The following is a 27,490-nucleotide window of genomic DNA, read 5'->3' on the forward strand; positions in this document are numbered from 1 at the left end:
TACTTAAAATATAGCTAAAGTAGTTTAATTTATTAAAGAATAGTGTTTAGTAGAGAAAGCTTATAATACTTAAATAATATTAGCTTTAATAGCTAAATAAAGAAGCATTATTAATAACCTCTATGACTACTAGTAAATAGTTATATATTTTATTATTTAATAGATTTATTATAGATAATATTAATCAAGTCACTATAATTAAAACGTTCAATCTTAATATTAATAATAAATAGTTAAAAGCTATTCTCTTAGAGGGTATAGATAATATTAAGAGAAGTAAAGAGAGTAAGTTTAAGTAGTATTATCAAATACTAATTATCATAATATATATAATATTTAGTTTAATATATAGATATAATATTTAATAAGCTATAATATAATATTATAATTACTGAAATAAAAACTAAGAACTAGGTATTAATAAAAATGTAGTTATACAATTTTAAGCTTATAAGTAATATCTTTAGTTATTCTTACTTTTAAATTTATACTTACTTTAGCTAAAGCTATTATACTTACTTTATAATAAGTAGTTATTTTAGATTATTTAGCTTTAGCCTTTATTTTATATAAGATATAGTCATTTAGAATAGTTAGATGTTTTTTTATTTAGTCTATTCCATATGCCTAATTAATAACCTTATCTATAAGTTTTAATATAGCTGTTATATTAGCTATAGATAAGGCTATAAATCAAGCTATAATAAAGCTATAGATAAAGCTTTAGGTATAGCTATAAGTATAGCTATTAGAAAGGTATCTTTATATATACTTATTAATTTACTTTGATTATATAACATATTACTCTTTTATAGCTATGTATACTAACTTTCCCTTGAAAATATATAATTATAAGTCTGACTTAAGTAGTTTATAACTATATACAACCTTAATTACTTCTTTATTACTAAATTATATTAATTATTTTCTTTCTTTTAGTTACTACTTTTAATTTTTATTTTAATTTTTAAATAATTACTATATTATATCTAGTAACTATATTAATCTTATTTTTAAGAAATTACTTTATATATCTAACTAGCTTTTTCTTCATTGAAAAAGCTAGTTATCTCTCAAAGAATAATTACTATTAATATTAAATATCTTTATATATTTCTATATATACTAGCTCCTTTTCTTGAATAGATACTTTTATATTTAATTATAATCCTTTAATTAAAATTAACTATTACTTATATATTTTCAAAATTATATTTCTTCTCTTTCTACTTTTTCTTATTAATTCTTAATAAAAATAACTAGTATTATATAACTAATACTTTCTTATTTCCTATAAATTTACTGTTCAAACTCTTTTTTTAAGATATCTAATTTTTATAACTTAAATAAGTTATAGTATAAACTTATTTAGTTAATTTCATATAATTATAACTTAATAACTCTTTCTCTAGATTATTATGAAGTTTACTATAATATCTTGTTAAACTATTTTTATTTTCTTTTAATTTTCTTTTCAAGAGATTTAAATTCTAAGTTTTAAAAAACTTATAAAACTATATATAAAATATGAACTAAGTTAATAGAATTAAATAAAATTTCTTAATTTATATTATATACTTTTATAAAACCTAATTAGTTTCATATAATATAACTCTATAAACAGTAGATATAACTACTTTATTCTTATAAAGAGAATAGCTTCTTTTACTTCTGAATACTTATTCTAATTACTTTAACATAGTAAATATTAAACTAAATAAAACTGATTATATTTAGCGTATATTGTTCAATAAACCTTAAGATAGCTAGAAATATATATAGCCTCTATATAAAAGCATTTAAAGCTATTATCTATTACTTTAACTATAGTATAAAGAAGGTTCGTTCTAGATGTATTTATAAAAGCTCTAGCTACAGCTACTTTAATAATATATTACTTATTAGTAAAAAAGTATTTACTAAATTTAAAAGCTTTATTCATTATATAGATATTATTCTATATAGTAGTATCTTTAGCTATTTATTTATAAAAAAGTATACTTTATAGGGAATGAGCGTTTTTATATATCTCTTATAGTATAGATATATTAATAGTTTAGTTAACCTATATAAATTAATATTATAGTTCACTCTATGCTTGTTCTCTTAGTACTTTAAACCTAATAGTAATACTTTAACTTATACTTAATCTTAATAAAGTAAATAAATAAATCTTAGTATAACTATTTATTAACGCTTAGCTTAATTTATCCTTAGTAGAAAAAGGTAGGTAGGTAGGTAGAGCAGTAAAACGTACTAAGGAGAGCGTTATTTGCAATATAGCTAGAGCTTAGTAATAGCTTAAACTGACACTTAAACGTATAAACTTAATAGTGTAACTCTTTATATAGCTAAAAAGGTTCTTATAGCTATAAACTATCTATAGTTATATAACCTAAAGGTTATTAGTAGAAGGTCTAGAGACTAGTCTAGCTTTTATTATTAATACTAGTTAAATTTTATAATGTAAAGCTAGCAGCCCTTAAAGTATAGATATTATAAAGCTTTAAGATTTATTATACGTTATAAGAATAAGTTATTAATATAAGTTTAAGGATAAAAAAAAGGAAGAAGAAGAAGGATAGGTATAAAGCTTTATACTAAAGTTTTTATACTTCTACCTATAAGAACGTCTTTTAATAACCTCTCTAGTTAAGAAGTTATCTCTTATATAGTAGTATTTATAGATAACCTCTTTAGTTGAAGAGTTATCTCTCTTATAGTAGTATTATTAAGCTATAAAAGCTTTAGTAACTTATTTAGCTTTGATATAATTAGTTTTGTTATATACAATACTACTACTACTAACTTTATACTATATAGCTAATACTACTACTAATTTATTAACCTATTTAGTTAAAGTATGCGTTTAATTTTACATAAAGGTTTACTTACTAATAAGAATATATAATGTTTCTATATTATTTTCCTTAATTAGTAAAAAGTATAAATTTAAATACCTATGTAGTATTTCTAAAATTATACCTATATACAGGGTGAAACTTACCATAGTCTTTTTACAGGGGGGCTATATTATAAGTATAAACTTAATAGTTTAATAAAAAGCTTCTCAAAATTATTTTTAAAATAATAAAACTTATTAAATCTCTTATTAAACTTTATAAACTTTATAAATTATTTAAGCTTATATAGAATAGACCATTTTTAATACTTAAATAGATATATATTATTATTAATCTTATGAATATTACTTTAAAAAGAACTCTAGTTAAGTAAAGTATTATAATATCCTAACTAATAAGCTTATTTTATATAGCTTTATTATTTCTTTATAATATAATAATAGAGGAAAATATATAGGCTTAATTATTAACTAAAGAAGTAACTTATATTTCTATTTAGATAGTATATAAAATACTTCTAATAATAATAGTTTAAATAAGTTTCTAAAGACTTAAAAGCTTATTAATTATACTTCCTTTCTTATTTTATAACTTTAGATTAAATCAAAAGAAAACCTATAAAAGTATAGTTTATATACTATAGATATTATCAAATATAATATCTAATGAAGTATATTTAGTATTAAGACTTTGTATTTAGATATAGGTACTAAAGCTTAAAAAGCTAATTTGAACTTTTATAAAAACTTTTTTAACTATTAAATTAAACTTATTTCTAAAGAACTTAACCTTTATAGTAGTTTAATTAAAAGGTTAAAGCTAGAACTTAAAACTAGTTTTAAAACTTACGTAAAAGCTTTAAAAAGTAAGTAATAAAATAAATAATAAGAAATTAATATAAACTTAAGCTTTAAAGAAGTTATACTTAATTAAACTTTAATTGTTTAAGAGTTAATTAGAGTTAAAATAGAAGATTTAGCTTTTAAGAAAATATTATAGCGCTAGCGCTATGCCTACCTTAGAGCGCATTATATACCTAGGTGTATAACCTATAGTGAGCGTGCTAGGCGCGCTTGTAGAGCCTTCGCACACCTACACCCCTACTTCTAACTTTTCCCTTTTATGACTTAATGTTAATTAATCTAGGTTAGCACTTATTACGCGTTAGCTATACTTTATAAGCCTATTGTTATAGTATATTAAGTTTGTTAATTAATTTATCTCTAGTAATAGAAGTATAATATTAACTTTCTCTAGAAGTATTAATTACTAATCTATAGCGAAAGACTCTATCTATTATATAAACTTTATATATATAGTTAAGATTAACCCAACTAAGAAACGCTATAAGTAAAGTTAATAATATACTTTATTTTATTATATACTTATTAATCTAATTAATTATATACGTCTCTATATTAATCAGAAATAGCGTATAAAACTAAGAAGACCAAAGATAGCTTTATTAAGTATTACTATAGCTATAGCGTTATAGGTATCTTATACTTTATTCTAAATATATAAGAGGTATTTAAGCTTTTAAAGTAGCTAAAGGAGTATCAATACTATATATATAAAACACTTAAGGGTACTTAGAGCTTTATACTAAAGATTACTATTATAAACTTTAAGCGTCTTATTTAAGTATAGTATATTAAGGATTTTCTATTTAAGATTACTACTACTAACTATATTTATTATATAAAAGTTATATATAAGTAGTTTAATAGTAGTAACTTTATTATTAAGAGTTTTAACCTTTTTAGTGATAATAATAAGTATTTATAGGATTAATAAGCTTTTAAAAAAATATATAAAGATAACCTTGAGAATCTTTTTACTTAAGTTATTAGTTAAGTTAAGTAATATACTATTTAAAACTAAGAAGCTTAAATACTTTATATTAACTTTATCTATATTACTAGGCTTTTTATTAATATACTATTTAGCTTAAGCCTTATATAAATATTTTCATAAGTTTATAGAATATACTTTTTATAAAAATACTACTAAAGAAACTTTTTTATAATCTAAGATTAAAGCTCTCTAGTTTATAAATAAAGCTTTAAATAGTAAAATAACTATATTAAAAGCTAAATATATTGTTTATATATTTATAACCCTATTTAATACTAATAACTAGTATAAAGTTACTACTCTTAAAGTTTAAAATAATAATCTTTAGTATTAAGTTAATATATTTATTATAGAAAAGATTACTTTTTAGATTTAAGTTATAAAATTTAGAGAGTTTAATAAGTAGTTATCTATAGAGCTTACTACATATCTTAATATCTCCTCTAAATATAACTAATCCTACTTACTTAGATATCTATCTAACTATTTTAATATATTAGTACTTCTTAGAAATATAACTAATATTATAGTTACTACTTTAACTTACTATTTTTAGTTAGTTAAAGATAATAACTACTACTTCTATAAGGGAATATTTATCTTAACTATATTTAATAAGACTTCTTCTTTAGTTTTACTTAAACTTATTTAAGTTCTTATTTTTATTAGTATTTAAGATAGATATAATAATAAGAACCTTATATTTAACTTTTAGTTATACTTTATTAGAATATACTTTAAAGCTATAAGTAATTATTTCAATAGTAAGAGGCTAAATTATATTATCTCTTATATTAGTAGTAATACTATTAATTTAATATTGCTACTACTTACTTATACTAGTGAAATCTAAATTACCAAAGCTTTAATTAAGTAGCTAAAGAATAATTATACTAATACTATATATATTAAGGGTACTTATTATAACTTTAATAAGATTACTACTTTATATAGTAATATCTAAGTATAGTATAACTTTTTTATTTAGAAGCTTATAAAGCTGAGGTTAGGATTACTAATACTACATATTCTATAATAAACTACTACTATAAATCTAAATTATACTTATTAGTTAATACTTTATTAAGAAGTAACATAACTTCTATTAGTATTCTAATAATATTACTAAAGTTATTAGTATTATAAATACTAACTATAAGAAGAATAAAAGCTACTTTAGTAATACTTACACTACTTTTAATATTAAATTACGCTTTACTACTACTACTAGCTTTAGTTTTAGCTTAAATATTAATAAAATATATATTAGTACTAATAAGATTAAAACTTATATAGATATTAAGCTATATAAAACCTTAAAAGCTTCTAGTACTTACTATAGTTATAATAAGCTAAGATATTACTCTAGAGAGTACCTTACTAAGAAAGCTACTATAAATATTATAGAGCTTAAGAAACTTATTAAGAGCTACTATAATAGCTTAAAAACCTAAAAACCTTAGTTAAAAGAGAATAACAATATATAAGATATACGCTTTATACTTTTATCTATTAATTTATAATACCTAATAAGTAGATAGCTTCTTAAAATAGAACTTATTATAGTATATAATAGATATAGTATTCTTATATATATATTACTTAATTTTAGAGTAAATAGTTATAGATTTATATACTTATACTTATAAATACTACTAAGGGACTTTTACTAAGCCTTTAAATATATATTAGAATAGCTTATCTCTATATTTAGATTCAATAGAGAATAGTTAGATACTATAGATATAGTATATACTATTAATTTATATATTAACTATAATGTATTTTTAAAGATACCTTTTCTATAGCTTAATATCAAATAATATAGTTTGATATTAAGTTATAAGTAGTTTAAGTATTATAATATATCTCTAAGTATATACTATTAGTACTTAAGCTACCTAGATAATATACCTCTATTTAGGGATTTTCTATTAATTATTATTTAGTAAGTAGAAGATCTACTTATATTTAATAAAATATATTTAGAATATTAGCTTAATATAGAGTACTATTAGAAAGCTTTTAAAATAAACGCTGGAGCTTATAATAAGAAAATAGTATCCTAATTAGTTAAAATATTTAAATAGCTTAAACTGCTATCCTATATATAACGTAAGAATACTACTAAATCTATAGATAAAATAGAGTATACTTTATAAAGTAAAGCCATTTAATATAAAAAAAGGTATTTATTATAGTTATAAAACTTATTACTATTTAAAGCAATACTTATTAAATTAATACTAAATCTAACCATTAATATATTATACTTTAAATATTAGATAGGATACAAAGTTATAGAAGTTAGTATTATATTACTATATAAACTTAATAAGCTAATAAATAGTAAGAAAACTAGAAAACATACTATAAAAAACCTATTATATGATAATACAGAAGAAATCTAATATTTAATGAGAGAAAAACTACTATTAAAACTATAATTATAAATAAATATTTTTAATAAAGCCATTAGTAATAAACTAATATTATACTAGCTATATAACTATAAGATTAAACTTATAAAAAGTAGCTAAAATAAGTCATAATATTTACTACTTTATAAATAAGTACTAAAAGAAATAAAGGTAACTGAAAAATACCTAAAAGATAACTTAAATAAAGCATTTACTACTATAAGTAATACCTCTTAAGCTTTACTTATTTTACTTATTCATAAATATAATAGTAGCTTTTAGTTCTATATTAACTACTACTAACTAAGTATTAAAATTAAGAAAGATTAATACTTATTATTACTAATAGAAAATATATTTATGTACTTATATAAAGCCAAACTTTATATTAAGAGTAATATTAAATAAGCCTTTTGTAAGATTTATATTACTAAAAGTTATAAAGACCTTAACGTGGTTGATAAGCGAGTCGATCAGACAAGCGAGTCGATCACCTGAGCAAAATTATAGTAGGCTGGGCTTGTCTGATCGACTCGCTTATCAACCACGTTAGGGATTTATACTTTTATATATATAAAAGGTGGTTTATATAGATAGAAACTTATAGAGAAGGGAGAGGGTACTATTATAGCGCTAGTGTTATGCCTGCCTTAGAGCGTATTATATGCTTAGGTATATAACCTGCAGTGAGCGCGCTAGGCGCGCCTATAGAGCCTTTATATATATATACCCCTACTTCTAATTTTTTCCTTTTATAATTTAATATTAATTAATCTAAGTTAGTACTTATTATATATTAGCTATTACTTATAAGTCTACTATTATAGTACATTAAGTTTATCTATTAATTAATATATCTCTATCAATAGAAGTATAATATTGACTTTCCTTAGAAGTACTAACTACTAATTTATTATAAAAACCTTTATTATATAAACTTTATATATATAGCTAAAAGTAAGCTAACTAGGAAATATTATAAGTATAGTTAATAATATACCTTATTTTATGATATACTTTTTAATCTAACTAATGATATACTCTCTATAATATTTAGAAATAATATATAAAAATAAGAAGAATAAAGATAGCTTAGCTAAATACTATTATTATAACTATAATCCTGTAAGTAGCTTATATTTCATTCTAAATATATAAGAGGTACTTAAGCTTCTAAAGCAACTAAAAAAATATTAACGCTATATATATAAAGTACTTAAAGGTACATAAAGCTCTATATTAAAGATTACAATTATAAATCTTAAGTATTTTATCTATATATATAAAAGCGTATATAATTAAAGTAATATTATTAGGGGTAGGAGTATTATATAATATAGCAAAAGGGGGAAACTTTTTGTTTTATTAGTTATTATAATAATATTCCTAATAATTAATTCTACTTATAGCTAGTATAAATAGTTATTATTAATATAAAAGAAATAATACTAATAATAGTAATAATAGGTAGTAGTAGTAGTTAAATAGAAAAAACTATTAAATTACAATAAGAACCTCTTCTAATAACCTCTTTAGTTAAGGAGTTATCTCTCTTATAGTAGTGTTCACCTCGCTAGAAGGTTCAGTAAAGCTATTGCTAGGCTACAAGAGCCTTAGTAATCTATTTAGCCCTAATAAACCAGCCTTACTATATATAGTACTATTTTCCTTAATTAGTAGAAAGTATAAGTTAAAATGCCTTTATAGTGTTTCTAGAATTATACCTATATATAGGGTGAATTTTACTGTAGTCTTTGTATAGGGGGGCTGCGTTATAACTATAAGCTTAAAAAAAACCTATTAGATTGCTTGCTTCTTTAAAATCCATTCTAAGTAGAGAAATCTATTATATATATAATATATTTTTTCCATATATATCTTTACTTAGTTAAGTAATTACTATAATAGGTAACTAACTATAAAAACCTTACTATAAAGCTAATTATTACAGCTTTATTTAATCTAATTTAGATATTTTAGATCTATAGTATTATTATAGTTATAGTTTATATATTTATTATAGATTATTAGTTTCTATTACTTTAGATTTAAATTTTAACTTAATATCAACTTTAGTTAACAATAACCATATTATTAACTTTAGGGAATTATTATTCTATTAATATATAACTTTTATAGTGACTAACCTAGTAAATAGTTTTTATTCGTTTTAGCTAATTATAAGAATTACTATAATAAGTAACTTATATAATTATACTTTTTATTCTAATTAGATAAAGTCATAGTTACTTTATTTCTTTTAGTTATATTAATATATACTTAATAGTTATAGAATAGTTATCTAGTTATTAGGTATAGTCCTACTAGTTATACTAGTATTAGTAATCTTAGCCTTATATCTTTTTTATAGCGCTAGTTATATTTAGTTTTACTTAAATTCTCCTTTAGGAGGTACTTAGTTAGGACTTAGTAGTTTTAGATTTAGAGAAACTAAAAAATAGTATTTGTAAACTTTAAGAATAAGCTTTTAAAAAGAAGAAATATTAGAGGATTTATAATATCCCTGGTGAGAAATAAATAGAAACTTATAAAGTATTTGTATTTATTACTTTTTATAAAAGAGCTAATTTATAAGATTATTATTTTTATTTAAACTATTAATAATATAAACCTTTTAAGAGTAATCTTTATAAGAAGTATTATAAAAATATTTATATTTATAGTTTTAAGAGCTAAATTAAAAAAAGCTTAAAGAGGAGGAGTTATATAATAAGTATACCACTTCTAAGTAGAGATATTAGGAATCTTACTCTCTTATAAGATCTTCTTACTTTATTACTAAAATATCTTAACCTTTGTATAAATATCAATAAGTAAAAGAGAGAGATATTTAGTCTTATAAAATATATTATTAATAAGTTTAGTTTTTATTTCAATAGAAGAAATAGAATTATATTTTTTATAAGTTATAGCTACTTTATAAATTTTAGATATTGTATAAGCTTTAACTATATTAATAAACTTAATTCTATTATTATATTTTAACTTGTATAACTTTTAAGTTGGTTATTAAATAGAGTATATATTTTAAAGAACTTACTTATAAAGTTAAATAGTTTATAAGAAAATAAAATAAATAAACTTATTTATAAAACATTATTTTACATCTAAGAAGTAAATAGTTTTATAATGAAATATATTTTAGTATAAATTATATCTCTTAAAAGTTCCAGTTTAAGAGGGATAATATAATAAAAATTATAAAATATTTACTTATATTAGTTATAATATCCTTTATAAGATAACTAAATATAAAAATAATATTTATTTCTTTATAAATTATTAATAATATATATAAAACATTAGTATTTATAAACTTTACTTTTATAAAGATTATGATAGATATTATTAAGAAAAAGGCTATAAATACTTAAAAAAGAATTAATTTCTAAGTAAACTATAACTTTGTAAGATATACTATCTTTCTTTAATAATAAAAAGATATTACTTTTATGATTAGTTAAATAACTTAAATTAAAGGTATTATAACATACCCCCTTAAACGTTATAAATAGCTAAAAAACCTATTCCTCACTACTATATTCTTAAAACCTATCTAAATTTATTATATAAAATATATAAAAATAGCTTTTAAAGTAATAAAGTAAATAAATGAATAAAATTAGTATTTATAGTTATATTTATAAAACATAAGAATACTTAATAAAGTTACTTAGTTATTAAAGTAAGTTATAAATATATTTAGAATTAATAAAATTTCTTAATATAATTAGTATAAGCTATTAGGTATAAGTAGTAGAAGTAAATAAAACCTCTCATACCTTCTTATAATTAAAATCTTCTTCTTTAAACTACTTATATTTTATAAAGATAAGTTTTTAAAAATCTTAAATTACCTATGATAATACTTATATGTTATTAAAATAATTATTAGATTATTTAATATAATTATGAGAACTTTTACTAACTATTTTATAGATTAAAATTTAAAATACTTATTAATAAGAGAAAGGCTACTACTTATATATATAAAGCATATAAGTATAAGAAGGTTACTATTAACGCTACTACTACTACTACTAGCCCCCCCCCCCTATCTCTAATAATAATAATAATAAGGAGTTTATTATACCTCTTAGCCTCTTTATACCTCCCCCCCCCCCACCCCTATCCCCTCTATCTTACTATTAAGGAGGTTAAAGATAAAAGTAAGTATAATACCTTATATATATATACTATTTAGAGTAGATTTAAGTATTAGAAGTATTATATTAATTGTTTAGAATAGCTCCTTAAGGATCTTTCTATTATAAGGTCTTTTATAAAGAGTACTTTAAGTTTACTTTTAGAAGTAAGACTTAAGGTTACTATTATAACTTTATACTTATAGCTACTAATACTTTTAGTATAAAGCGCTATAAGAAGTATTAGTATATCTTATATGCTTTTACTTTTCTTATAGCTACTTTTATATCCCTCTAATATCTATTATAATACCTTTTACCTACTACTTCCAAGAGGTTATAAATTTTAACTCTACTAGCTAAGCTATAAGTATTATACCTTTTTAGAATTATCTCTTAAATTTAGGGGTATTTTTTATATTTTAGAAGTACTTTTTTAATTCTTTACTAACTTTAGACATAAGATCTTAATTACTAGAGAGCTAATATTTAGTATACCTTTACCCTCACTTAGAATAATATTACTAAGACCTCTATTTATATTATACTTAATCCTCTTCTAGCTTCTACTATACTTATTATACTTACTACTTCTCTTATTATACTTACTACTTTTAGTACTATTTCTATTATTTTCTCTTTACTTAATAGTAAATAAGAAGTCCCCTCTAGCTTTATTATAGCTAATAGACTCTTTATAGCTACTTTAACTTAATACTAATAAAACTAATTAGATATACTTATTATTACCTCTTATACTTATTAAAATTAAACTTTATTGTTAAGTTTAAAAGGTTCTTATGCATATTTAAAGCTTTAATTTAAAATAATATTTACTTTTAGGTATTTTTAGATTTACTTTTAAGCTTTTATAAGCTAAATTAGACTTTCTAGCTATAAAGCTAAATATAAATTTTCTAACTATTATATTACTTTATTTCTTATTATTCTTACTTTATATCCTTTATAATAAGTATATATATATCTACTAAGTTTAATAGTATATAAAAATATTTAAACTTATTTCTAGAAAAGTTCTTTATAAGATTATTAATAAGTATTAAGTTTATAAGTATATAAACTATATTAAAACTATTTTTAGGACTCTTATTATAACTATATATTTAAGATATATATATAGTAGAGATATATTATAATATACTCTCTATTATTAACTATAAGTTAGATTATCTATTAATTATCATAGTTAATCTCTTAAGTATCTTTTCTTATGTTTAATACTATATATTAAAAAAGTCTTTTAAGTATTATTACTTTTTTTATAATATTCTTAAAGTTTAGAGGTTTTATTTTTATTATAGATATTATAATAGTATTTTAATATATAGTTTTCTAATATATTATACTTCTAAAGAAGAATATAAAACTAATCTTTATATTTCTTTATTATTAGTAAATAAAGTATTACTTATAATCTAAAAAGCTTATATATTTCTTATAACTTATAGTAATAACTTTAATAAATATTTATAATTTAAGCAACTAACTAATATATAATTTAACTTAAATATATAGTTAATAAGTATAAGCTTTTTATATAGAAGGCAGCTATAATAGCTAAAGAGTAAGTCCTTTAGTAGCTATAAAGGCCTTTAGAGGGGTAGTTAGCGCTCTAAGAGCTCTAAGAGCTTTAGGGCCTACTATAGCCCCCTAGAGGGCCCCCTAGAGACCCCCCAGACCCCCAGCGCAGGCCCAAAACCCCCTACCATAGCCCCTCATACGGGATAATCTAGGAAGCCGTATGTAGTATGCAGATATGCACTTTTTTGTGTTTTGCCCATATTAAATAAGGCGGACAGCTCATGGATATGCATTTTGACCCGATTATCCAGTTCGAGGGTGATGCATTTGCAGGGGTATTTACTGTACTATGCAGTACACGGTTGTAAGGACCAGACAGGGGCTGAATACCGCTACTCCACTTGACCCCACCATCTTACGTCTTTTGCCAGGGGTACCGTGGGAAAAAAAAACGTTCAGCCAGTCGGAAACAAGGGAAGTGTGGAAAAAAAAAAAAAAAATTCACGAGAAGGGAGCCTTTGGTTCGCAGCGTTTGTTGCCCAGCAAACATCCCGCCCTCTGAAAAAGACCCTGAAAAGTATCCGGGGAACTCCATCTGGTCTATTCTAGCAACAGGCGCGCTATTTGTTATCGAGTGTCTTGGTCGCAAGACGATCCATCTACAGTCAACTCCTAACTCAGCACCAGCCCAACCGTCCAAGCAAACAGAGCAATCCATCATTCAATATGCCGTACAACACTCGACGCAAGTCGCTTTCTTTGCCATCTCTGGGAATTCACGTACCTGGAAGCCATGCCCATCGCAGTCCCGCCACCGCCAGCTCAAATCGGAACATCTCTGAGTGCACACCGAGTCGCATCACCATCATACCCCCCGTGACACTACAATCGAACAAGCGACAGAAGCGATTCCATGGTGACGAGACTCAACGCAGAGGAAACTCGCTCAAGCGCCCCGACGAGAAAAGCATGCTGGAGCACACGCCACCGCCATCCCCGACGGCTGAGGATGTCAAGATCGGAGACTGTGGCAACACAATATCATCAATAAACATCAAGCTGGAAGGGATTAATGACGAGATTGTGGAGGCCGTCATCGTCCAACTGCAGGCGACCGCGAACAGGCCCCATCTGGTTAAGGAGCTGGCGACTGTCTTGTCGCAGCAGTTGCCTATCGTCCAACAGTACGCATCATTGCCACCTTCTGACCCCATGCCTCTTCCCTCTCATATTGGTTCTTGCTCATCGTCCTCGACTCTCTTGCCATGCGGTATGCTAACGAATTGAAGCTCTGCCAATCCTTGCGCCATTGTATCCTCACGTCTCGCCGCCTACGTCAAACGATCGTGCTGGAGCACGCTTGCACCCTGTCCTGTAGCCAAGGAGTCGGAAACGGTACATCCTCGCAGAACTTACTTTTACCTCACAACCTGCCCGAGACGGCCCCTTCCCGACTCAACAATGCCACTCCTCGTTCAGCGGTCCGTCGTCTCTCCATCATTGTCCAGTGTAGCATCTGGGTCTGAGGACGGTGATGACATGGATTTGCGCCGAAGAGAGCTGAGTCCATCACCAGAGGTGGATTTGTCATCTCCCGAATTTGACGATGCGGATGACGACTTCGCGATGCCTTCGACGCCTGTTGGGTCACTTCCCACTAGTTTGAGGTATGCCAGAAGCCACCGGAGTGCCTCACCTCCCCTCGAAAAGGACGAGCGAGAATTCACGCAGACCGCCGATGTGCTCCAGAAGCGCAAGCTCGCTCGCGAACTCTCAATAGCTACTGCTGACCACTCGACGGCCAATACGGATGAAGGGTCACGTGAGGATACCATGTTCGAAGAGAGACAAAGTGTTGCCGCCAATGGCAATGTTGTCCCAGTCCACTTCCTGACAAGCCCTGCTATCAAGGCAACTATGCCTCCCAAAAAGGACACTGATGGGGACAGCTGGCTGAAGCTAGGTGCACTCCTAGAGTGGGATCATAGCCCGGAAAACATTGAACTCGACGAGCTAGATTGTTTACTGGACTCATGTTGAGCGGTGTGTGATGTGCAAGGTGAAGCTGAAGAAATTCTTCATGTTTGTCCGTGCCGAGATCTCATGTCTAATCCACAGTTGCTGCGTCTTGAAGTGGTCAATACCTAAGAACATTGATCATTTCAAGATCAGTCATGTGGTTGTGGTTTGCCGTGAAGAGCAGATGATGGGGCACAACAACTTGTAGCCACCGACATCATGATTTCAAAATCGAAGGACATGTTGTGCTAGTAGATGTATTACAAATGTAGGATGGATGCGTTCACGAAGGCTAGGTTTTGCGGGGGTTCATGAGCCAGGGAGACGGAAAACAGGGAATACGGAAGCTCTTGGGTATGATTGAAATGAAATAAACCAACCTCTCCTGTCTTAAACCTGCAGCGCACTTCCATTTCCACTTCTTGATGGCCATCGAGGCTCTAAGCGCCAGCATCGTCATCCTCCCATCGGATGGGAAACTCAACAGGTGTTCTTGACTCTCAGTTCAATCCATAAAGTGGTTCCCAGTTGGGTCAGGTAAGGGCGCTCGATCTTGACGACCTCAAGGCCGGGCGTGGATTGAGCGGCGTTATGGACGATTTCGGCAATATCTCGATTCCACCAGCATCCGTACTTCTGAAAGTGGGCTGGTGCTGACCTGTCTAGTAGGCCATTGACGATGCCCCACGACCCCCTTCCGTGCTCAACAAGAATGATTTTCCCTTTGTTTGGTTTCACCATACTGGCCAAAGTTCTAACCACTTTCTCCGGGTCTCGCACACTGCAAAGGCCAAACGTCTGAACGACAGTGTCGTACTTGGCTGTTTCCGCCGTACCTTGCATAGGGGCAGGCACAAAGATGTGTACGTCAGAGCGAAAGAATCGTAGTCTGCCCGATAAATAGGAGAAGACACTATGTCCATCTTGAGTCAACTGTTGCGTTTCAATTGATGGTGCGACGCCCTTCAGGTCGGGGACAGCTTCGGATACTTTATTCAAAGCGACCGTCAACATTTCTTTGGAAATGTCCACACCCGTGAAGGACAAAATGGGCGCAGGTGTCGTGATCCCTTTTTTTTGATCGTTCATGGTTGCGGATTTGGGTTGTTGAACGACGTGGCTCCAATTGTAGAAGGGCAGATTGCGGCCAGTACCCATTGCGACTTCCAGGACATGCCCCGAGGCTTCAGCGGCTAGTTTCTGCCTTAAAGATGTAATCCCCATCATCCATTCCGACCCATCGAGGTACTCATCAAATCTTCGAGCTGATTCTTCCGTGAACACGGCAATCTGGCCCGGCGCACACGCGTCTGTAGCAGGTTCTGGGCCTTGACGGCCAGAGGAAAGCCAACATGAAGTGAGCATGGTGCTGAAATAAACGCCCATACCCAACGCAACTATGCCACAAGCCAAAAGAGACGTTTTTCTGGATCTAAATATTGCGTCGGCGGTCTCGAGATCGTTCGTTATCGACTTTGGCGTTGTTGCATGGGAAGAGCGAGGAGCAAACGGTTTGATAGACTTCCTAGTACAGTTAGTGCTGCAGGAGCTGCTCCGTCCGGGCAACTTACCTCAAGGAGATTTCCTTCTTCCACTGTATCCGAGACGATGTGAAGCGCCGGAGAGCAGGAACATGAGTAGTGGTAGACAGCACTGGGGCGGGCAAGCGACCAGCTCGACCTCGTAGCCCGTGGCGTGGAACCATGGCGCTTCTTCTGGCCGACGTCAACGGCTGGAGGGAATGGCGCCGGTTTATTTTACAGCAAACGCTGAAAAACACAAATCGCTGCGAGCACCGCAGTTTCCAAGGGTCCTGGGAAAGGGTGCCGAGAGGCAGGTAAGATTGAGCTTCAAGTCTTGTGCTGGAAGATAATTGTCGCAAACCCGCTGGTCACTTTGGGCACCGGGTGGGGCCGTGGTTTGGGACCGGATCGGGGTGCCCCGGTGCCGAAGGATTAGGACTTTCAGCGCACTCTATTTCAGCTCTCTTAGACCCTCCATCTAGATGTGATCGGTATGATAAGCCACTTGTTTGATTTCATCAGACGTGATGCCGGCCTTTGTTGCGGGTTCATAATGTTTGAAGATAGATGAATGACTGACCTCTCACAAAGCTGGAGCAGCAAGTCACACATTCAAACTCCTTTGTCCTAGTCAAGCCTTATCCGACTTTTCCTGGTGACGTAGCTGTAGTATGGAGTTTAGGTTGAGCCAGCCCTTTGCACCCCAGCCTGATGGCCCCGATTCTACTTCGGGTCTTACTCGCACGTAGAACTGCCATGCTCTTCGGTCCATTTCTTGCGGTGATATCTGGGGCGCCCAACTTTCAAAGAGGAGCCTCAGGGCACCTAGTAATTTCCCAAGGTTCTGGCGCAGTTCAGCTTCAGACTCTTCCCTGACTGCAAGTCTTGATTTGGAACCGGTCTTGCCACCTTTGCTATTCCCCTGCGAACTAGGCCCGGAGGCGAAGCTTTTCAAGAGGTACGCTCTTGCCGACTCAGGCCTGTGTATTGCTACCCCGACGCTGCGATCACAGCCATCGTGGCCTTGGGAACTGTTGCTGTTCCTGGCCGGGTGGCTGGCTAAGTGCTGAAGGTCGAGAGCCCATACAGCGGCTCCATCGTGTCCAGCAGAGCTCTGGGATAGCCTCAACCGGTCCGACAGCGCTTCGATCACGCAAGTCCTCATCAGTCTCCATCTGTCGGGCCCCAACATTTCACCTCCATACCAGCGAGTCAGCACCACAATAGCCCCAGTCGCTCCTGTCTCCCTCATAAGACGTAGAATGAACTCCCCGCATCCTGTTTCGCCGTCGTCTTCGCAGCCTTCGCAGGCACCTCCATTCCCATCCCCGTCTCGATCACCCTGGTATAGCCTGTAACCCCATGCATTGTGAGTTGCGGTTCGTAAGCTGGGCTCAGATGTGAGTAGCGAATGGAGAATACTAGAGACTTGCGAGGGTTGTTCTAAGGTCGAGACTCGCGCGACGAACGTCGATGACTTGAGCGTCACCTGTGTGCTTGTAGCCCATCTGGAAGGCCCAGTCATGGATTTATCCACGCTCATCTGGCTTGGCGCATTCTTTGTCAACCTCGCATTAGCCGTGGCAATAGCGGTTGGCACTGCCGCCTCGTGTACCGAGCGGGCATGGTAGTCACCCCGTTTAAGAACGGTGACACTTCTGCCCATGACTGTCACTTTGGGCTGACCCTCACCCCAGGACACGCCTTCGGGTATAATGTCGGTGAACCCAAGACTGGCGGCTTTGGACCTGGAGTTGATACTGACAACAGCCTGAGCTAGGCTGAGGCGACTGGAGAGGGGCTGCTCAGGCATGGTGAACCGCAAAAGCTCGATCGCAAAGGCAAGCATCACCGGCGCACGATTGGTGTAGATGGTCACTCCCTCAATGCCCTCTTCATCGGTGATGACGGGCAATGCCAAAGCATCTTCCTGGCCTGTGCTCTGCTGCTCCGACTCAATGCTCGAGCTAGCACCAGGATCATTTCTCGGCCGCTTTTGATCGGGCCTACTGGTTGGCGCATCCGCAGCTCGCTTGTTGCTTGGCCGCTTCAGATGCGACTTGCAGGCGGACTGGAGAGATCTGGCGGTTTTGAAGTCCCCGAGGGCACCCTCAACCACGTCCGGCAGGGCATCTGCAATTTGCTGAATGCTATGAAGCGTCTTGATAAGCAGGCATACTCCAACACTTTCCGTTACTTCAAGAGTGCCTCCAGAACCTACCTGCGAAGGTTCACAGCCTGGAGTGCTTTGACCTGGCTCATGGCAGTCATCATTGGCACTTTGTGCGCCGTGATAAGCCGCAGGAGGTCTTGGAGATCCTGCTGAGAAGCCATCCGGAAATCCTGAAAGGTAGAAAAACCCTGTTCACGCAAAGGCAGAAATGGCAATTTGACGGGCGTGGTGGACTTGATCACGAAATAGACACTGATGCGGGACTTGCATTAGTTGGGGTGAAGACTTCTCCGTTATGAGGGGCCTATGAGAGATACCTGAAACACCAGGCGTACTTATCGTGAAGTCAGGTACCTCGAGATAAGCATTTGCTCCTTCAAAGTACCACATCCGGCTGGCAAGAGAGGCGTCTAGAGAATGAAATGCCTCGGCCCTAGCGCACTTGTGGATGCCACATGAATCAATGCCAACTTGCGCGACAACTCATGGTCAGCCAGACATCACATCAATGCCAAAAGGCTTCCACACGTGCCAAATTCTCAACTCTCGTTATCTTACATTTATGTAAATACTACATCTGCGTCCTTTAGTGTCCGCATGGTACGCCTGTTTAGAAATCATCGCCAGCGCTCCCTCCCAACCCCTTTGACGCCGCTTCATCCTCGGCTTCTCTACCTCACTTTTTAATTACTTGAGAGAGACCTTTTTCTCCGGAATTCCGTCACCTGGAAGCTAGTGCAAATTTGTCAACACTTCCTGGAGAAGATCATGCCCTCTGCAAGACTGCATGGAAGCGTTCAAGAACCTGAAATGCTGCATTAGCTGTCTGTTTCTCAAATCACGAGAAGGGCACTGGCGCGAATGACTTACCTCAGGGGTTGACTTGACGAATGGAAGCTCGAAGAAATTGTATTTATCATTCTTGAGCAGCTCGACAACAGTAACCATCAGACCCCACGGCTGGGGCCAGAATCCGATGAGGCGCTCCCACAGCACGCGAATGATTTGCTGCTGGATATCTGGTTCCTCTGGATCCTTCTTGTACCCAACAAAGGCCTCCAAAAGGACCCGACTGAAGTAGTTGGTGTGGGCGTTGGGAAATCGGAGCTGATTTGTGATGCTCACGATAAGATAGTAACGGGCTTCGGGAGGTAGTTCGTGAATCAGCCTAAACAGAATAGCCACATCTGAGGAGGCGGGGTTGAAAACATCGGTGCCCTTCTGCGTCGCCTGTTCGACCGCATGGTTGCCCAGGTGCAAGGTCACAGCGTCAATGACCCTCAGGTTGGCGTGAATAGGCACATGGCCAAAACCTGTCTCCGTACATTGGCTGTCGACTATGGCTCGGGCAACGTGTGCCAACATGTCTTCGGAAGGACCATTGTGCAGCGCATGATCGAGCACTTCAAGAAGTCCCCATTCCCGCAGTTGGTATGCGGAGTTATCCAGGCCTTCAGGTGATTCCCGAACCTCGTCCATACGATCAACTTGAAGTCCCGGGAATAGAGGATCTGGCATTTTTAGGTGAGCAGCCGGATTTGCTGTCAAGATGGCGTTGAGGAGTTGCTTGCAATGCGGGGGAACGGTGGCTGCAAGCTGATGGGAGTGCGCTGCAAGATATTCCGCGTAATCGTGCTGCAAAATTACCAGCAGCTTCAGCGTAGCGCGGTAGATTTCTCTAGCCACGTTTGATGGCTCTACCGCCTTGACCTGTTCTCCGACGTGTTCCAAAAGCAGTTGAAGTAGTCTGGTGAAGACAACCCAGCCATTGCGGTCCTTCATGATGCCAGGGAGAAACACCCGATGCTGCAGAAGTGACAGCCACCCGAAGACAAAGCCAGGAAGGTATCTGGGGCCAAGATCGGCGAGTCTGGAGCCAAATTTGAGAAATATTTCAGACCTCTCCTCTTCAGAAAGTTGCTCAGCCGTCGAATTGACCTCGTAGAACAGCACGGACAACAGACGGTGGAACACTCTCTGGTTAAAGTGCTCGGCACGTCGTACGTGGTGATGGTTGAGGACCAACGTAATCAGGGCCAGAATCGAGTCGAGATAAACTGCTCGGCTGAGAGCAGCCGTTGACTCAGGTGCACTGTGCAGCCTAATGAACACGTTGATTATCTTGGCCAGAGCATCAACGGCGAGGAAAGCATCGGTCAAAGTGCCGGTAGAGTGAACAAGATGCTCGAATCGATCCACTGACAAGTCTGTGGCAACTCTAATGAAGAGAAATAGATCGTCTTTGCTCTCGACGATGCCTCTAAGTTGCATCTGCTGCACAAATATAACGGCTGAATTATCTGATGCGTTTGGGTTATTGCACAGATGGATCCATTCATCGAAAATATACTCCATCTGGTCCTGTTGCAGCGCGACTCCGCCTTCTTGTTGCTCGAAGTGTGGCATGACTTGTCCGGATAGTTTAACTTTGAGTCGCTGTGCAACGGCGGACTCTGAATCTTCTTGAATCCACGTCCAAGCAGCCTCAAGCGTGAGGACAAAGTCTCCGTAGAGCGCGAGAGGCCGATTGCCAAGGAGAGTGAGATCAATCATCTGCTCCAGAAAGTCGAGCGAACCTTCCTTTCTTGCCTGCAGTGCCTTGGCCATTGACGTATCGATATTCCTCCAGTCCAGAAGATCGGTGCGTAACAACGCAGCCAATAGGGGAATATGGAAGAAAGAGGTGCCAGGTTGCTGTCGGAACAATGCTGTCACTCTGTTGTTTAGTGTCGGACCCGAGATTTTTCGCAATGTTTCCAAGACGTGCACCAGGCTCTCAAGGGCGAGATTGTCATCAATCGGGCTGAAAACAAGCTGGATGATCTGGTCTGCAGCGAAAATTGCGAATTCCTCAGATGTCTGCGAGGCCTTGATCATATGCTGTACCAAAGCGTCCACCACATCAAGGACAGGATGGGGCCTGGGCAAATCGGCGAAATGTTCCTCGCGGGCTTCTGTCGCCACACGTTGTAGCTCCAAAAGTAACTTCTGGACGCGCTCGACCAAGGCGCGACCATCCATCTGAAACGTCTGCGGCCTCGCGTTCGCCATGTTTCCGCTATGGACGGGACCGTACTGCTGCTGAAGTTGAGGGTTGATATGCTGCACAGCCGGTGTCTCCGAGCTAGCTGCGAGACTGGGTATAGCCGAAAATTGCTCTTGGAGGACCTCGTTGGCGAGCGAACGTGTCGCATCGGAGGCAGACGGAACATGGGAAGGGGCATTGGATGTGGTTGTCCGAGGCTGACGAGCAAAGTCGTCGTAAATTGCCATCTGTTCGGGGTTCAAACCTCCCATACTAGGCGACAACTTGAAAGGGTTTGGAATAGTCCAAGCCCATCGGCTAAGGGAAGCATCCACATACGGGTCGGCAGGCCGTTGCACCCTATGACGACGTCGCGCTTCTAGCTCGGGCTCAATCATTTCCTCGATCTCTGGAATAGCTCTTTCTTCGGCCTGTTTTTCGATAATGTTACAGGCAAGGTCCAGATTCGAGTTAACGCACATGATGATAGTGCCTTCTGGGAGGCCCTGAGGAAGATCGTTGGACAAGTTTCGCATGTAATTTGTGAAGTTGGCCCTCAGGGGCTCTTTCGATGTCACCAAGGCTAGGCTGCCGGCAGTAGCTTTGACCATGTTGATTGCCGATGTTCTGACCCTGTTCTCATCTGGCTCTGTCGCGAAGTCTTTGTGAATCATCTGCTGTGTGGAAATAGCAGCGATGGTAACGGATCGATCCACAACAGGTTGTATAATGTCTTGTAGTGCTCGCGTCAGAGCGGTGCGTACAATTTCATGAAGTCGAGTAGCCGTAACCACCATCTCATTCGTGGGCGGGATGTGGATGAGAGGTCCGAGGTCCGGTATCGAAGCTGCAGCGACCTGAGGAGAGAGGCTGGCAGTAACTCCAGTGGTGATGCCGTTGAGTGATAGACTCTCGAAAGTCTCCAGTGTATCTTGTGGGAGCAGCTCTTGGTTTTCTTCTACCACAGCGCGGTTGAGAATTTCCCCCGAAGGCTCGATACTTTTGTGATCAAGATTGAGCCCCTTGCACAAGACCTCGATCTCGAATTTCAAGTTGAGTTTGAGTTCCGCATGATGGTACAGTTCGATGAGCAGGTGGATGATATCCATTAGCCAAGGGTTGGGCGGGCGGAAGACGGTCGAGGTCGCGCCTTGAATGAGGACTTTGCAGACGAACGGAATTACTACAATCAGCCTCTTCGTATCATGAGCCTCAATGAGCAACTGCTTGAAGGCGATGTTTCTGTGCTTGATCGGTTTGTCGCGCGCTAGGGTTAAAAGTCCCAGCCAGCCGCCAAGGTTCTTGAGGTGAGATCGCTCGGTTGAATTCTGCATTGTAGCCTCGGAATTGAGCATGCGTGCGACACTAACATACGTCTCTCTCAACACCTCAGACCACAGAACCTTGTCCTCGAAGAGCTTCACCAGTTCAAGGTACACCTGGTGATAATTTGGTTGCATCTTTGCACGCTCTTCGACAAGATGACTGGCAAACCACTGCTGGTGACGCTGCTCGAGAATGTCTCGCAGTTCTTTGCACATCGATTGAAGAGTCGTCTCGGTCAAATTATTTAGGACAAACTGAATCTTGCCCTGAGTGTCGCTTGACGGCTCTTCGAAGTCGACGCCAGGCGAGCGTTCTGTGGCATTGATAGAAATGAAGGGCGGCGGCTGGCGCTCTGCACTTCGCCCTTCGGATGTATTTCCGTTCGTAAGTGGCTCAGCGCTAACCGAGGACCTGTGGGCAGGCGCTGCTGTGCCATTGCGCGATCGGGCAAGTTCGTCTTCATGATCCCGCACAACGTCTTCAGCCTTCTTCCATGCCTCGGTGCCTTGCAAGCCAGGGATCTGCAGTAATTGCCTGCAAAATCCCGGCCATTCCCGAAAGCGCGAGAAGAGTTGCATCAAAGCCTGTAGACCAAACTTATACATCGAGTCCTCCGGCATATAGTCTCTCACAGCTTCTAGGATCATTCCCAGACCGATTTTAAGGGGGAGATCGGAAATCAGCTTGTGTGAAATGATACCGCCGAAGAGAACGGCAGTCGTTGCAAGCGCTTCCAGTGGGTAATCGACGTAGTGCGAGTACTCGTCAAATAAGCCGTGGATCATGCAGGCAAACACGTCCTGATCCAAAGCCTCGCGAGAGTGCTTGTACCGATCGAGAATTTCGACGATATTTCGCACTTGTATCTCGTCGCCGTACATCTTCTTGTAGTGCTCCTCCATCTTACTGTTGGCGGCAGGGGGCAAAGCATTGCCGTCCTTCCCATTAGCATCAATAATGTCATCGAAGCCCTCACCATAGTTGATCAGCCTCGGGTAGACAGTGATGCAAGAGCGTTGAACCATGATGAGGTCCTGAAGTGGTGTCTTGGGAAGGAAATCCTCTAGAATTTGGAGAAAAGCGGCAACAGTTCGAACCTGCAGCGTCGTGCTGGACTTGACGTGAGGTTGTCCATCGGGGGGGCGCTGAAACTGCAACTCAAGGTTGGCCTTGATCAGCAAGAATTGCAACAGCGATCGCGCAATCTCATTGCTCCTCTCGGCGTTACGACGGGCCCAGCTCGCGAGGTCAAGATACTTTTCGGCATGCGCAAGAGCCGCGAGATCTAAGCCAAAGCCATTCGGCAAGTAAACCAATTCGTCCAACCACTTGTGCTTGAGAGCGTGGTCGAAGATGAGGGGAAGATCGGTTGGTTTGACCGCATGCGCATCGATCAACCGTTGAACCACCCATTCCTTGTCTTTTTTCCACAAGCTGTCAAGCACGAAGTCGTATTCAGTCGACCGTTTGTAGAGAAAACTCTCAAATAGTGAGTTCAGAGTGTCGACGGCCATTGTGGGCCAGGGTTTTGGTACTCCAAACGCGGAGACGACAAAAATATCCAGGTTGGGAACCACAACTTCTTGAAAAAGTCGCTTAGCTTCCACGCTCTGTGAAGCATGTACCGAATGGAGTGCGACATGGAATACCGCAGATAGTGCCTCCACGGAAACCAAGGCATGTTTGACAGCAAATGATGCCCGTTGCTGGATTTCTGGGGATGATTGCGTATAGGTATCCAGAGTCAGAGTCGGCACCAAGCCCGGTATGGAGCTGGCGTCTAATTGATCAGGCTGCAGAGAGGCAAAAGCGCATATGAACGAAAGTTGTGTTTCTGGGTTTTCCCAATTGCCGCCCCATAGTTTCTGAATATCAAATTCTGCATCCTCCCGCGCAATCGGCAGCAAGGCATTGTAGAGACGGAGGAACTGTCGAGACGAAACCCGCGTAGATCTATGGTCAAAGTACGATACCACGTCCTGCCATCGGAATGAGGCTGGTAGGACTCGGCGGAGAGCTGCGGTCAGAACGGACGGGTCGTACTGTGGTGTCTGACTGATCGTGGCATAGATAAGGGCCATCGACACCTGCTCCTCACTCAGTTGAATTTGTTGAGGGCGATTCTGCAGGTAGGAAACGCAAGCCTCCTCGTCCCGGGTAAAACCAAACCCAGTTCTCTGAATGTAAGTGGCCAGAGCATTCGGTGGCTTGTCAGCTAGAACCCTGACAAGATCCAGAGCGGCAAGGACCTCAGATGGCGGTGGCGGTTGGGCATCCTGCCATCTAGCCAGTACCTTGTAGGTGAGTTCAACCTTCGCAGCGGCGTTGAGATTGGGAGGTTGATATTGGATGAAGCGATCGACAAGCATGGCGATGAAGGTATCGGTTAGGTCCGCATGTTCGTCGTGACCTCGCTGGTTAAGAATGTTGACGAAGGTGGGGAAGTTGGTTGAGAGGATTGCATCCGCTATTACGAAAGTCAACATAGGGCCTATAGAGAAACACCTGGGATAACGAACCTTTGGTCTTGAGGTCAGACCTAGATCCCATCTTGAAAGCCAATGCGAGTATCGTTTTCTCCAGGGCATCTAACTTGAAAGCCTCCATGAAAGTTGACATATCAAAGTCGCGGAATATATCTTCTGTGCCCGTCTCGATGGACTCGGCAATCTTGTTGGCCTGATTCACATCATGGGAAATCTTCTTCATCTCGTTCACGAGTAGGTGGAAATTGCCGTTGCCTCCGGGGCGCGGTTGACCATGAAAGATGTGTGCAGCATGAGCCGCGACGAGGCGTGTGAAGTACTTTGCGAAAACCTCCATTCCGTGTTCATCGATGAGCTAGGAGCGACAGAAATCGCATTGGTTAGCGAGATGGAACAGCGTATGTGAAACTGCCTAGTTGATGGAAGGCGACGTAGTTGCGTGCGTACCTTTCGTAATTGCTCTGCCTGCGTCTCCCACTTGGCGCGGTCCTTATCCTCCTTGATAGCTCCCAAAAGGAGGTAGACTTGAGCGACGGCGATCTTGACCACGGGATTGGGCCCTGTCGGACTACTCGTACTTGGACTTGCGCCCGCACTCAAGGCGGAGGGTTGCGATGGATGGGGCGAGTGCCCAGCCCCGGTCTGCACTGTTTGCGAAGGATACGGAGAGAATGATCCCGATCTTGGATGTGGGACCATGGGATAGTATTGCGAATAGGGAGTGCGCAAGGCGGAGGCGTCTGTCCTGCAAGAGTTCAGACAGGCTTGCCTTCGCCAAAACTTCCTAAATCGTGCCGCCCGTGAAGACTACCGTACCCAAGACGCCCACATGAACGACGAGGAGGTTCAAGAGCTGGGCGACAGGTGGCTCAGGCTGGCCGAGGCTGACGACAGAGGAAAGACGACGGAGCTGCGGGATGTTGGCAAAAGCGAGAGCGGTGTCGAATATAGGTAGCGTGGGAGAGGGTTTGCTCCGGATCTGGCCAAATGAAGGTTGCTGCGGAAGGAGAGAAGAGGAGGGGAGAGAGCTTGGTTCGGCGTCAACCAGGCGCAATCAAAGTGAGGTACTTGCTGGTATGTGGGCGGGGATTGACACAGGGACGTCGAGGTTTTCCGTATTGATTTTCTTTCCCTCCAAGGTCTGCTGGAAGTGCAGACACAGAGACAACGTGTAAAGTGAGTGGGCGAAAAGGTGCGACGCTGTTCAAGACGTCTGTCGTGAGGAGGTATGTGGTGCTGAGGGGGGCAGCTTCGCAGAAGAAGAAAATAGACTCTGAAGGGTTTACGTGAAGACGTGGAGGCTCCAAGTTGCAAGCAGGGGGTTGGACTGTGTGAGTGTCCTGGATGCACCCCAAAGGTCGGCAGACTGTCAGGTAGGTAGGTGCCTGAGGTAAGGGTGGTACGTGCCTGTGCTGTCCGTATCTCAGCCGGATTGGCACCTGAGGGTGAGGTGCCTGGCACGCCAAGTATTTGCCTTAGTCACGAAGGAAGGACGTGAATTCAATTGGAATACCTGAGGTATATAGCGTGCTAGTGTGGGGAACAAAGTCAAGGAAGACACGAAAGACACGAAAGACACCTTCGGTGCCAGGTTTGACTTGACGTTCTGGACAGGACAGTCTAACTTCAGCCCGGAGAGCACGTGATGTGTCAAGTGGTCCCTGAACTTCCTGCTTGGACGGCGAGCACCTGACTGCCTAGGTCGGTACCCACGGATACCTATATGTATTATTCACTGTGGTAGGTGGCGGGAGCGACGGACTAACTCCACTAAGGTACGCTACCTAAGGTTCCTACGTATGTAGAAGACCGTACCTTAGGTGCTCGCTTACCTACCTACCTACTCCGTACCTTAAGGAGCCTAGGTAGGTATGGCCCCCGGTCGGGTTAAAAAGATCCGCCTCCCAATGTTGGAGCACCAGCCCGGCCTTTCGCCTGACATTGTCTTGCCTTACGTAACATACCTCACATGTAAGCATCACGTGCTTTTTGGAGGAGGCAAGGGAAAGCTGAGTACCTAACAGAGTACGGGTCCGTACCTCAGGTAATTATTCGTAAACGCAACCAGGATGGCCTACCTAGTTACCCC

At 37.2% G+C, this 27,490-nt stretch overlaps 4 protein-coding genes across 4 annotated transcripts; 1 reads left to right on the forward strand and 3 right to left on the reverse strand.

Annotated features, from left to right (window-relative positions):
• Positions 1-13,575: 13,575 nt before the first annotated feature.
• CGGC5_v014816 (uncharacterized protein) lies at positions 13,576-14,889 on the forward strand (the record flags this gene model as incomplete). The annotated part of the gene is made up of 2 exons (XM_032019618.1): positions 13,576-14,033; positions 14,139-14,889. The coding sequence occupies 2 exons, from the start codon at positions 13,576-13,578 to the stop codon at positions 14,887-14,889; spliced, it is 1,209 nt and encodes a 402-aa protein (XP_031883399.1).
• A 459-nt stretch (positions 14,890-15,348) lies between these two features.
• Positions 15,349-16,573, reverse strand: CGGC5_v014817 (Methyltransferase OMS1; the record flags this gene model as incomplete). Its single annotated transcript, XM_032019617.1, has 2 exons — positions 15,349-16,393; positions 16,440-16,573. 2 exons carry the CDS (start codon positions 16,571-16,573, stop codon positions 15,349-15,351), a joined length of 1,179 nt encoding a protein of 392 aa, XP_031883396.1.
• A 449-nt stretch (positions 16,574-17,022) lies between these two features.
• impact-A lies at positions 17,023-18,725 on the reverse strand (the record flags this gene model as incomplete). The annotated part of the gene is made up of 2 exons (XM_066153154.1): positions 17,023-18,541; positions 18,613-18,725. 2 exons carry the CDS (start codon positions 18,723-18,725, stop codon positions 17,023-17,025), a joined length of 1,632 nt encoding a protein of 543 aa, XP_066007458.1.
• Positions 18,726-19,330: 605 nt separating this feature from the next.
• not1 (General negative regulator of transcription subunit 1) lies at positions 19,331-26,100 on the reverse strand (the record flags this gene model as incomplete). Its single annotated transcript, XM_066153155.1, has 5 exons — positions 19,331-19,369; positions 19,435-24,868; positions 24,950-25,382; positions 25,435-25,756; positions 25,849-26,100. 5 exons carry the CDS (start codon positions 26,098-26,100, stop codon positions 19,331-19,333), a joined length of 6,480 nt encoding a protein of 2,159 aa, XP_066007536.1.
• Positions 26,101-27,490: the final 1,390 nt, after the last annotated feature.

This window comes from Colletotrichum fructicola (genome assembly GCF_000319635.2).
Source record: "Colletotrichum fructicola Nara gc5 chromosome Unknown KSG_Nara_v1_contig09, whole genome shotgun sequence".
NCBI classification, from domain to species: Eukaryota; Fungi; Ascomycota; class Sordariomycetes; order Glomerellales; family Glomerellaceae; genus Colletotrichum; species Colletotrichum fructicola.